This window comes from Pteropus medius, unplaced genomic scaffold, assembly GCF_902729225.1.
Source record: "Pteropus medius unplaced genomic scaffold, Ma_sr-lr_union100, whole genome shotgun sequence".
NCBI classification, from domain to species: domain Eukaryota; kingdom Metazoa; phylum Chordata; class Mammalia; order Chiroptera; family Pteropodidae; genus Pteropus; species Pteropus medius.
In genome coordinates, this window is record NW_024352787.1 from 2,727,022 (window position 1) to 2,740,268 (window position 13,247).

The window sequence follows — 13,247 nt, forward strand, 5'->3', positions numbered from 1 at the left end:
GCTAATCAGGAACCGTGGCAAGCGGTCTTAACTGTCAGAGATCACTTTCCGTTTCTTGATATTCTCCCCTGCACTTCGGTAGGATTTCTCTACTTCCAGTTCATAACATCCACCCCTCCAAACACACACAGACACACACACACACAGAGCCTCTTTTGTTTTGAAAATGTCATGCTTTACAAATTTCTTTCAATAATAAGATTTGAGTTCTGTTTTGTTTCTGTGTTGTTTACTTTTGGATTTATTTATTTATTGATTTTGTTTTTAAATTAAATCCTGGTTATTTTTTTCTTTTTAATAATACATCCTGCTTCTCCTCATACTTATTATAGGTAACCAATTTTACTAGTTTTTACTGGTTTCTGCTTTATCGGTGTATGTTTTTATTTTTGGTAAAGAGAAATAGATATATGTATGTGTTATTATTTTCAGTTTTTTATTTTATCCTATGTGCTCTGCCTTTTCTACTCAGCATTATTTCCTGAAATTCATTCTATATAATTTAAAGAAAACTTCTCATCCTTTTTTCAAATGCATAGGGCTCAATTCTATGCAAACAACATAATTTATTTAATTGATCTCCTATGCTTAGGCATTCAAGCAATTTCCAGTATTTTGAAATTACAAATATTAATGTACAAATGAACTGGGTATATGTATTTTCATGTTTTTGGAGGTATATCTTCAGGGTAAATTTCTACAACTGAGATTGCTGGGCCCAAAGGTAAATTTATGCTCAGTATTATATTTAATATTTTCTTTATCTCTTACTTTGACAATCTCATTCTCACCTATCTTTCATTTAATGTCTATTTCTAACAGCCTAGACCAGAAACACTCCCTAAAATTGCATTAGTTTATGAGTTCTACCTAATAATCTTTCTACTGCATATCACTGTGTGGTTTGCTGGAAGCAGCTTGGACAAGAAAGGGAAGAGAAGGTAAATGGAATGGGACATAAGACTAAAGGGCAGGCTGAATTGGAGCTGAGGAAGAAAGAAATTCTAGAAGCTGACTCTCTAGGGACCCAGAAGGGCAAGGCAGAGTCTGAAAAGTGATGTGAGCCTTGACACCATTGCACAGGAGTATAGGCTGATGTTCAAGACATGGGAAACGTCCTAGAGAGAGACAGTTATATTAGTAAAAATAAAAAGTCAGAGCTAAAATAATCTAGCATAATGTAGAAGACCAATCCTAGAGAATGAGTTAACTGGCAATCAAGAAAGAGAAGCAATATGACATAGCATGAACACGGGAGTCTGGCACTTTTGCCTGGGCTTCCATATGCCATATCTTGGAGCCTTGGTTGTGAATTCCAGTTGGTGGGGTGAGACAGGAAGTCTCTGAGCTGTTGTAAACTTCCCACATCATCCAGGAATGGTTTGGATGTGTGGATGGGAGTGAGTCTGCCTGTGGGAGACATCAGTGAGAAGTAGAATTCAGAGGCAGAGACTGTTCCTTCCCATCTTTCCTGAAAATAACTACTGAACGTGCAGTCCTATGTTACATGTTGCTCTCAAAACATGACGGCTTTGTATATCTCAACAGATAATTTCTAAAATCCTTAACCAATATTCTTGATCCTCTATCTGCCTTCGACCTTTCCTTTTCTCCAAACTCAAGCCAAATACTTCACTGTTCTTTAATTCTCCATCCTTAGTCCTTAGCTCAGGCTCTTTCCTCAACATTGCAAGTCTTTTCTTCATCTCCACTTATTGAAATTTTGTCCATGTGTCAAGTGCTAACCCCAGAATTTATTCCTTTACTGTGCCTTTCCTCCTTCACTGAGCCAGACTAAGATTTAGGGTTATACTTTCTGTGAAGCATTTGTCATAAATCTATTGCAAATACCTTTGCATCATCTGGTTATATATATATAGGTATTTATATCTGTATATATATGTATAATTATCAATCATCTAGCTCTTTCTTCCTGACCTATAATATATTTAGTTTTAATTTTATTAATCTTATTATCTCCTATAGCACCTACCACTTTTCCAATAATATAACAGCCAACCAGAAGATTTAATGAACACATATGTGGATAATTAAAAGATATCATCAATAAATGTGAAAATAAAAAAGAAGGGTGATAATTAGAGAAAAATCAGATGAGGCAATACCATGAATCATAGCATTAGATTTGAAATGAACTTTTATAATTTAAAATAGTTTTCAGAAAATACACAAGAAAATGAAGTTTAATAAAAGTAAAATTCACACGAGTATTCTCAGGGAAGAGAAATAACAAGCTCAAATTCTGTAAAATCACTATTTATATGTGACTGTGAGAGAAAAAAAATTCTTACAGTTAGTAGGAAATTGCAAGTGACTGAGGTAATAGAATCATGCAGAGGGTATGAAAACAGGATATATTATTGAGTCCATAAATATAAAATGAGTCTGGAGAAAATATTTGGGAATATGACTAATATACTAGGTAACTTAATGAGAGGAAAGGAAGAACCCAAAATTTTCTGAAAGCCTACTATGTACAAGACACAGTGGTGTTTTTAGAAAGATGACTAGGTAATATATTTATCACAAGGTCTTCAAAGCAGCTCTCTGAAGTAGATATTATTTGTAGGTAAGGAATTTGAGAATTACAGATGAAAGTAATGACCTCAGAAAGGTATAGCGAGCAGGGATTAAAACTAGATTTGGCTACAAGTCTACTTTAATCCTAAATCCATGCTCTTTTCCAGTATGCCACAACAGCCTCTCCAATATCCAGTAGTTCAAGTCAAATATCAGTATTATCTTTGGTCACGCCCTATCCTTCACCAAATCATATCCAATCAGTCATCAAGTTCTATTTATTCTTTCTCCTGAAAATATCCCCAAGTGTACTTGCTTCTTTCTAAACTTATTGTCATTGCTCTGGTCAGCCTTTATCTTCTGTCTTGCATACAAATATAATTCTTCATTTCCTCATATCCATTTTCTCCTCATTTCAGTTCATCCTCCACATGACAACCAGAATAATCCGGTAAAAAACCATAATTGATCACATGACTCCCTTGCTGAAAATATTTCTATGGCTCCTCATTATTCTTGGATTACAGTTGAAAATCTTTAACATGACTGTAAGACCTCCATAAACTGCACCTTAGTTGCCTTATTCTTTTTATTACGCTTTCCACATTATCGTCTATACTCCAGCTGTGTTTGATTCTTTGCTCTTATTTCCTCTTTCACTGTTGTCTCTTCCTGGAAGCAGACCTCTTCACCATCTCTCATTTCTCTTGCCCCCTTTTTTTTCCCTTGGTTTTCAGTTCTCAGCTTAAGTAAGAGCTACTTCTCCAGATACTTTATCTTTAACCTCTAGGTCTTAGTAAAATCCCCTTGCTATGTGCTTTTGCAATACTTTGCACTTCTCCATTTATTTTATCACATTTATTTCTACTCATATAAAACTCTGAGAGGAGAATTTGGCTGAGTTGATCTCCTATTACATTTCCGAGTCTAGGGTGGTATCTGGTGAGTGGTAAAGTTCAATTAATTTGTGTTGATTGCTGTGATGATCAATTAAAAATTGAAAAGTACCTCTCAATATCATTCGGCTGATGTTTTACTGTCAGTAAAATCAATCTTGGGTGTTGTAGTCAAATTCTCAGACTTGGCTGAGTATGCGGTATGTGGTAGACCAGATGATTTCAATGTGTCTATTAACACCCTGAGCTGCCCTGAGGTTTTGATGAGGTCCTAGGTCGTTATACCTAAGAAAAACCCATTCTGGTCTCTTGTCATTAAAATATGTGTATCAGTTTAACACTGTGGATGTGAAATTATTAGGTGCATCTAAATTTTTCATTTATGCCTTTGATAATGAATTTCACAAATAATTATTATATAAATAGCATGCTCAAATATTGTGCAAAGCATTAAATAAATACTGGTGAGGAAGATAAGCAAGGTTACTTCCCTCACAAAGCTTAAAATTTTCTGCTTTAGTTCACGTCACACCCAAGTGTAATCAGAAATTTTTCATTTGTACATTGATTGGAGGGACACGTATAAGGCAGCCTGGCACTTGGAAGGTCAAATTTACATTCATGAAACTATTAGAGGTCGATCATAATAGCTGTGCTATAAAATATAATTACCATGCTACAGTAATCTCGAAAAAGAATGTCTTGTTATCTGTCTCATCATACCCACAAAAATACATAATTGGAATATTAAATTGATTTGAATTTTCCATCTCCTTGAAAGAGGTTAAAATTCATTGATTATAATTTATATGCATTTGACAAATTATTTTTGCTTTGTTTTAATGGTTTAGGTACATGTCACTGTGGCAGGTGTAAGTGTGATAATTCAGATGGAAATGGACTCGTTTATGGTAAATTTTGTGAGTGTGATGATAGAGAATGCATAGATGATGAAACAGAAGAAATATGTGGAGGTATGTATGTTAACTTTGCAGAAATTAATAAAGTACTGAATTTTTCACCTGTTTCATTGTACTTTTATCTCTATAGATTTCTGCACTAAATTTACCAATTTAGTCTGAACCTATGTTTATTTGAAAAACACTTCACATGTGGAGAATTAGAGTAAGGCATTCAGAGTAACTTGTACTTTTTAAATGCAGAATTAGATTGTTGCCATAGGAGAGCCAGATCATATGGCCAATAAGCTAACTGAATAGTTCTGAAGTGGTCCTAGTTGGATTCCCATCTTCTCTGCTCACCTTAGCTGCTTTTATTGTTTCTTTCTTCCAATCTTTCAATGTTTTAATTTCATTCTCTTTTGCTTTCTAAACCATAAGCCTTTAAATAGACTCATGTCCTATTGGGGACACAAAGGTCAATAGGATCATTAGCTTAGAATTTATCTAACCCTCCCCCTCCACCCTGATGCACGCACACTTATATATTATTTTTATGATCTTTTCTATGTGTACCATTACCCAAATCATTTTTCCATTGTACAGTGATTGCATGCTTGCTAGTGCCAAGCATTGCAATGAGTACTTCACATTCACTAAGTAACTTAGCTAGGATCATGCCAGTAATTATAGTAGAATTTAGATGCCTGTCTGCCTGACACTGAAGGCTGTGCTCTTGATTCCTCACTGTAGAAAATTGCATTCGTGCCCTTGCGTTGGAGCTCCATGAGAAGAGCACCTTCTAACCTATTGGCAAGTCTGTTCCCAGAGTTTCAATTTGCAACGGGGACTGGCACAGGAGAGGAAAATAGAGAGCAGTGAGAAGAGTTTTAGTTAAATGTTTTAGTCTGGCTTCATCAATATTGATAAGCAATTAGTTATTTCATTTATCTCTGACAAGATTCCAGGGCATGGAATTCTATCTTTCATGCAGAATGAGTGATTTCAGAAGAGTAATTTTCCCTAGAAGGATAGGGGCAAATGGAGCAAGAAGGAACTAAACCATAGAGAAAGTGTCAATAACATATGACAAGCTGTCTTTTTGTTTACAAAAACAAATTGTAACTTCGATTCCTATGGTCATCCGGATACTCTTATTTTAGGTCTGCTTGATTCTTTCTTTCTGGTTTCCTTGCTGTACAACCCACGAGGATAAAACAAACAAACACTAAAACGTTAATTTTTCAAGCCAATGACTTAAGCTAGATGCTGCTCAAACAATTCTGCAAAAGGGCTCAGTCCAAAATAATTAGAACAATTAGATAAATCCACCCACAAATATTATGTGTTTGTCCTCCTGCTATTTCATTTCCAATTATTACAGATCAAAAAAGAGGAAGAGAACATGCTTGGGGCCAGTGTGTTCTGTTGCAGACTATCAAAGCAAAGTCTATTCGCGTGTGTAAATATAAACATTTCACTTGAAACAACACAACAAGAAATGTTTAACTTTCAACCTTTCCACTTATTATTTCTATTCGTTTGAGGCTTAAGCAATTTCATGGTGCAAAGTCTCTGACCACAGACACCAGTGCTCTGGTAAACATCTTCCACGGGTGACATTGACTGGGATTGTAGATCTTTCCACCTGTCATTCACATGAAATCAATCTACTGAGAGGTGCTTCTACAGCCCACCAGTGAAGCAATTCAAAATGAGATTTTCTTGCTCCATCAGTTTGCACAAAACAAAGAATGATGTTTATTGTCTGGAATGTGTATTCTCTTGAAGCTTATATTTTATCTCAATTATTCAGATATGTCTTGTTATAATATTTTTATTTGAGTTATAAGGATATCTACTTAATTTTCCATACCTGCAGACAGGTGTAATTTTACATGGTTTTTTTTTCACCTCTACTTAGTGATTTTTCAGTAAAACTCTAACCAAACACTGAACTTTATAAATAGACAAAGAATTTGGGTGTGAAGGATCTAGATTTATAATACTTTGTTAATGTCATGCTAATCCTTACATATATAGCACTTTACATAAATTTCCTGAAATTACAGAGGAAATAAATTCTGGTTTAAGAAGTTAATCAAGTCTTAAAAAAACTGACTCCTTGGAAAGCTTTGAGTACACAATTGTCTTGCTTTTTTCAGTGTAATCTTCAAATTTCTGAGATTTGTGATAAAGCACTGGGATGTGATATTTTGTGTGTGTGTACATGTAGAGATATTTTTAAGTTCATAAATAAAATGTATAATATGTATACATGTTATAATTATAACATATAATTATAAATATAAGCATATAGCTTGGTAGCCATTATATGTGTTTAAGTGAACAAATTAAAATTAAATTTGTTGTAGAAATGATCATTGTCTCTCAGGTTAGGAAGAGGATTTTATGGATTTCCCAGTTATAGCTCATTTAGGCAGAAAACATGGCATCGTGTGTGTGGGTTCCTGTCCCTCTACATCTCATTATTGCAGCCTTTCTCTTTCTCTTTGTCTCTCTGATGGATGTCTGCTTGAAGGAAATCTCACCTGATGGACAACAGTAACATAAGAGACCAGTGTTCTATTGCATTTTCCTCTTCTTACGTGAGTCTCACAGGCCCTATTGATGCTCTTGATATTGGCCAGAACTGCCATAGTGTTCAGAAAGAAAAATAGCTTCGCAGTTTCTCATGGACCCCCTGAGATTTTGGCTGTAGAAGAGAGAGAGAAGTACAAAGACTTTAGCCAGAGACTCGTAAAACACAAATTCCCATAAAACGGAAAGAATAGGCTAAAAACCAAAATCCAGTATGACCAGAATTTTCATCTTGTTTAGAAGAATAAGAAGATACATTCATATTTGGGTGGCATAACTACAAAAAGGGAAAACATAAGAAGTGATTTTGAGGTAAATATAATTGTCATCTTTCGGGAATTTGTAGAAGAATTGATGCAGATATGTAAGTATGGATGTAGAGAGTGATGATGTGAAATTCATTACAGATTGCTTGTACATAAGTACAAATTAGTAGGGTAACAGTTTATAGAGAGGTGGGAAATGAACGGGTGTCATGGTTTCCAGACACAAAATGATGGAATGCCCTTACCAATCATTTACATTCTCTTGACAAATAGAATGGTAATTTGACCTTGTGAGACCCAGGGTCCATGATATTTTATTGGTCTAAATGAGTACTCAACACTGATTTAGCTGAAAACCTCTTTTCCACATGGTGGAACACAACAGCTTGTGGGACACAGTTGAATGAAAAGATGAAACATTTTCTCTGGTTTAAGAAACGGTTCACTCATTAATAACGTGCATCTAAGTAAATACGCACCATTGGTTTCTCAACAGTTGATTTCAAATGAAATATTTTAATGACTAATTCAAGAAGTGCCCTTAGAGTAAATACTTAAATACATTTGAGCTTGATGCATACATTTGACATTGGAAAGTAATAGGTTTTCACAGTCTTTCATATTGTTTTTTAAAAAGTCTCTCATTTTAATCAGCTACCCAGCTAGGACAAGTTAAAGGTCACTTTGACTTGCTCTGTGTATAATTATGTAAGTAAAGGCACAACCATAATGTTTGGGGGGCAACCTACATAATTTTATTATTTTAAGCAACGAATATGGAGCAGGTATATTACTTCAGAAGGCAAAAATGATTACAAAGGGATAGAAAGTTAATTCTGCTTTTGAAGTTGCTTTTTTCCTCACTGTATAAAATTCATTTTGGGTAAAGGCCATGGAAAGTGTTACTGTGGAAACTGTTACTGCGAGGCTGGTTGGCATGGAGATAAATGCGAATTCCAGTGCGATATCACCCCCTGGGAGAGCAAGCGAAGATGCACATCTCCAGATGGCAAAATCTGCAGTAACAGAGGTGTGTCATTCATACACATTACTACGTAATTGGGAGGAAAACAAAGCTCTTAATTGTTAACACTCCTTTTTTCTGTATTTCCTTCAGTATGGGAGGAAGTTGTCTTTTATAGTTTCTGACTTTGATGTAAATCAACATTTACCATAACACCAATCTTCTCTTTCTTGTTTTTTATTGAGTAACAAACAGAAAAATAAGAAAGTTGCTGTCATTCTTTAAGCTTCCCTGAACAAATAGTTAACATAGGGACTGTAATTTCTTTGGTGGCCATACAGAAATAGCATAGTACAGCTAAAAGGCAACTCTTATAGATACTGCTGTTAAATGTTTCTTGACTAACAGAATCATCTACAGCATGAGCATCTAATTATCTAGGGAGCATTCAAAAAAAATTCTCTTGTCTTAATTATAAGTAATTTGAAGATTTGGTTGAAATACAGAATTGTTGTAGAATCATTTCACCTTCATATGCAATAATAAAAATGGATATTGAACACAATAGATATAAAAACTATGTATCAAATAGCCATATGAAATTTAGACTGACCTTGACATGAATTAAAATATATTACTGTTGCTCAAATATAATTTAAAATGAGTTAACTAACTTGGTATCAAATCAAATGGTTTTAAATACTTTTTAAAAATACTTGAAAATATTTGTTTTTGTCTCTCTGTCAGCTATACTGGTAGATAAAGAAGAGAGCCATGCTATACTGTTCTTTGCCTACCTGACAATGCAAATAAGTGGCCATATTTCCTTTAATAAAATTATAAAAATCTAGAAAGCTAGATTTTGTTTATTTCTATAAATGAATGATGCATTTTAATACATAATGCTGATATGTAAAATCCTATCAGACAACTAATTTTATTCTTTTAAAAACTGACACAGAAAAGTGAAATATGTCACGTTTCTGTACACAGAGAAAAAAAGAAAAAGGCCCAAACTTGAAACAAAAATCATTTTAAAAAATTCTCTTTTTAGTTTATAGAAAATAGATCTGACTATACATCATGGTAATTTATGTTGTGTTTGTCTTTAATATATAAGGACATGTGTCTGCTTCAGTGCTTTTATTCAGTAGGGTCAGTAGTCACCATTATGATGTCTGGTAGGGGAAGGCAAGCCAGGGATGGTCACTGAAATGACCTTTTTCTCAGAAGGTACTACTTATATCTACCCTTGAACTCGTTCCTCATCATTGCTTCCTAGGTAGGAGAGAGACACTAATTCTGCACATACCTGCCTCATTTTCTGTTTTAGCTCATCTTCAGGGGCCAAAATACCAATGTTGTGGATACAGCTCATCGGTGATAGAATAAATGTTCTTTATTGCCCACTTTGATTTATGCACAGTTTCCAGTTGGACCCATCCCTCCATGTCATTTTTACAATTATGAAAGCCATGAATATTTATCTTTAAAAACGCACATAGTAAAATGGAAAGAGATTTTATAATCTTAACATACAGATATAAATTCCTTTTAAATTTTAGTACATGATCTTTCAATGTCTTTATTATTTATTTTTAAAAATTTATCACCTGTGTGCTCCTTGGCATGTATTTTCTTCTTATTTTATACAAAAATTGAAAAATACCCTACATACTAATTTGTAATTTGCTTCTTTTTATTTAATCATATATTTTAGGTACCTTCCCATGCTCACAGAGCAAAAATCTAATTTTCGATTTTGATGGCTGCTTAAGCTACACATTGCATTAACTCTCCATTGGTTGATATTTATGTCATAGTTGTTTTTTAATAACACGAATGCCACCATATTTAATATTTTTGAACTGTACTTTTGTGTCTTTTTCCTTTCCTTTGGATATATTAATTGAAATGGACACATGTGCTAAATAATAACACACATTTACAAAGTACATATTGTGGAATTGCCACCTAGAAAGTTGTACCATTTTATATTATGTACCCTCAGCAACTCTCCATCCTAGCAATCTTTTTTCACCACTGTTAATCTGACATCCAGAATAATTCTAACTCACTGTGGTTTTATAGGTCCCTGACTTCACCCTTAGTAATTATAGGCTGAGTGATAAACAGTTTTCATATTTATCTGTCATCATTACTGCTTGCTCTCCAAAATTTCTGATTGATATTCTTTGCCTTTGTCTATTTTTCTTTAGGCATATTTGTCCTCTAGACATGGATTCCTAAGAATTGTTTATGTTTGTGAAAGTATCTCTTTGTCTTTTGCACACATATGACTACTTGTTCTAACTTTTTAAATTTTGTAGTTTTTTTTTTTTGGTGTTTTGCTTCCAACTGAAATTTTAGATTTTTATATAGCTAAATTTATTTATTTATTTATTTCTGTAATTTGGAAATTTTCTTTCAGCTTCAGAAATTTCAAAATAGAGGATTTATTATATAATTTATAGTTTTCGTTTCTTCCTTACATTTTTAATATAACTAGATTTTACTTCAATGTAAAATGTAAGGAGATTTAACTTTACCTTTTTCCCAAATTATTAGCTTGTTGCCCTAAAGATGATGATTGATAATCTACACAAAATAAATATGATCTACAACTAGATTCTTCTCCTATGCAAATCTCCAGATGACCAAGGTTATATTTCGCTATCTAGTCTCCAACATCCTCTATAACTTGAGCTCATCTGATGTAGGAAACCTTATTCTTAGATCTTCTTAACATGAACCTTCTGCTCTGATGCAAGACTCCTTAGGATCCCCACACCCATCCCTACTCTTCTTTGTTTTCTCCTGCTTTCTTGACCTTCCCTTCATTTGCTCTACCTCCAATCAGTCCTAGAACATTTCCTTATCTCTCTGCATATCCAGACCATTTTCCCTAATTACTTCAGCCCACACTGAGTTCCTCTTCTCCAAGCTTTTACAGTATTTCTTACAGTATTTATGTCTTAGTTTAGAAAATGTTAGCACTCATACATCTACTGTTTGTTAAGTTTTCTTTCATGAGCTTTATTTTTGTCAAGTAGATTATAACCTCCTTGAAGGCAAGGATTTTATCTTTGTTTTAATTATTTTGGTATTATCTTTGAGACAAACCAACACAGTGCTAATCACATATTCCATAATACATATAATTATTGACATAGACGATAACTTTTATTTATTAAGGATTTCTACTATCAACTTGAGATGGTGTTTTTCCATTGTAGAATTTTTTTTGAGTACATATATTTTCCAAATACAAAATAAGCCACAGATTTTAAAAAAGTGAAATGTAAGATGCTTTCTTTTATGTTTTTTTCCTCTCTAGACCTATCTAAAATTATTTTTCCCTTCTAGGCACTTGTGTGTGTGGTGAATGTTCTTGCCACGATGTTGACCCAACTGGAGACTGGGGAGATATTCATGGAGACACCTGTGAGTGTGATGAAAGGGACTGCAGAGCTGTCTATGACAGATATTCTGATGACTTCTGTTCAGGTAAGTGCTCTCTGAATTCTTATTTTTAAATAAAAATATTCATTTTCCTATTTTCAACATTCCTTCTGATTCTCACAGAAACTGTCAAAGAACTGAATGTGTATTCTAAAGCATAGGCTATCCACAGCCCTTCTATTAGTAGTCACTTGAAAACCTTTAAGCGTTCACTCATTGGGCAAGACTAGAAATGAAAAGGCACTCTCTTAAAATTAGTCTAATTCCTCACCAAGGAGAACCATTAGCTCTAGATATGCTCGACTCTGAGAATGCAAAACTAGCAGACCTGATGACAATGAACAAGATAAGTACCATTATGACAAACTGTATTAATGTTACAAAGCATAGGATAATAAATTCCCGTGGCTATTTTAATGCATTAATTCTTTGATGTAATTTGTATCCTAAAATTATTCTGCAATTTTGTCTAGAATTGCATATCAATTAGTAGATTCAAAATTTTTATTTTATAAATATTTATGGAGCAGATAGTATTGGCCAGCGTCTGAACTGCAACTGGGCCACTGGGACCAGCATTTGAAGAGACAAATATGTTTCTTGACTTTATGGAACATGCCGTCTAAATGCAAAGGGAAATATATGATCTGTCAGGACTTTTAATGGTGCAATGGAAAAACAATGCAGTCATTTATCTTAAAAAGTGTCATTTAGTAAAAATGGATTTGTGGATTTTCAGTCCGGTTATGTTTGATAATCCAGAAGGCAGAGACATGTGCATATAAACATCTCCTTAAGCCTGAATGCTTCATTGGTGTATGTAGACAGATAAGAAACTCCACAGGTCTCCTGAAAGTTTGCTAGCAAAGGGAGATAAAGAGCTGCCTTATTTAATTATGATCATGCAACTGTAAAGGCTTCTCCGGCCTGGCTGAGGAGAGCCTTTTGCTAACACTTCCTCCTGCAGTAGGGGGTGTCCCTCTTCTGATTAGTGTTCTGGAGGATTTCCTACACATTTTGTGAACACCGTTCTCTTGAGGGGGTGCCCTTTTCAGATTTTTCTATTATTCATTGTATATGAATATTCTTTATTATCATCGTTATCGACACAACGGTAATAAAATAGCTAACAACTAGTGAGAGGCTTCTATATGCCAGACACTGTGTGAAGCACTTTCCAGATTGTTTCATCTATTTTTCATAAAAGTCTACGTGGTAGGGATTATATTTATTCTCATTTTACAATTGGAGATACTGAGGCTCAGAGAAGTCTCATAGCTTGCCAAAGCCCCCACAGCTAAGAGATAGAATCCAAATTTTAATAAAGTCTACATATCTGAAGAAATTTAGAGGTGTTTTCTTTACTGAACAAATCTTTGTTTAAACTTCAATTTAATATAATATTTTAATATAAACATTTTTTGAGATCCAAGTATGCTAGAGGCACTGTATATGATATTAGGATATAAAAATAGTTTTAAAATCATAGGTTCTGCTGTCAAGAATTTTACTATTTAGCAAAGAAAACTGCCATGTAAACAAAATATTTTAAATATACTATCGTGTGGGAGATTTGCATATTAATAAATTTGTTCACTTATGTAGTCATGATATCGGG

General features: G+C 34.0%; 1 protein-coding gene across 1 annotated transcript in view; it reads left to right on the forward strand.

Moving 5' to 3' along the window:
- The window catches only part of ITGBL1 (integrin subunit beta like 1), a 173,927-nt gene that overhangs the window by 64,147 nt on the left and 96,533 nt on the right, over positions 1-13,247 (forward strand). The window contains exons 4-6 of the mRNA XM_039848971.1: positions 4,289-4,411; positions 8,093-8,233; positions 11,534-11,674. Of these exons, the coding sequence (XP_039704905.1) occupies positions 4,289-4,411; positions 8,093-8,233; positions 11,534-11,674 (405 nt within the window). The remainder of the gene's footprint in view (positions 1-4,288; positions 4,412-8,092; positions 8,234-11,533; positions 11,675-13,247) is intronic.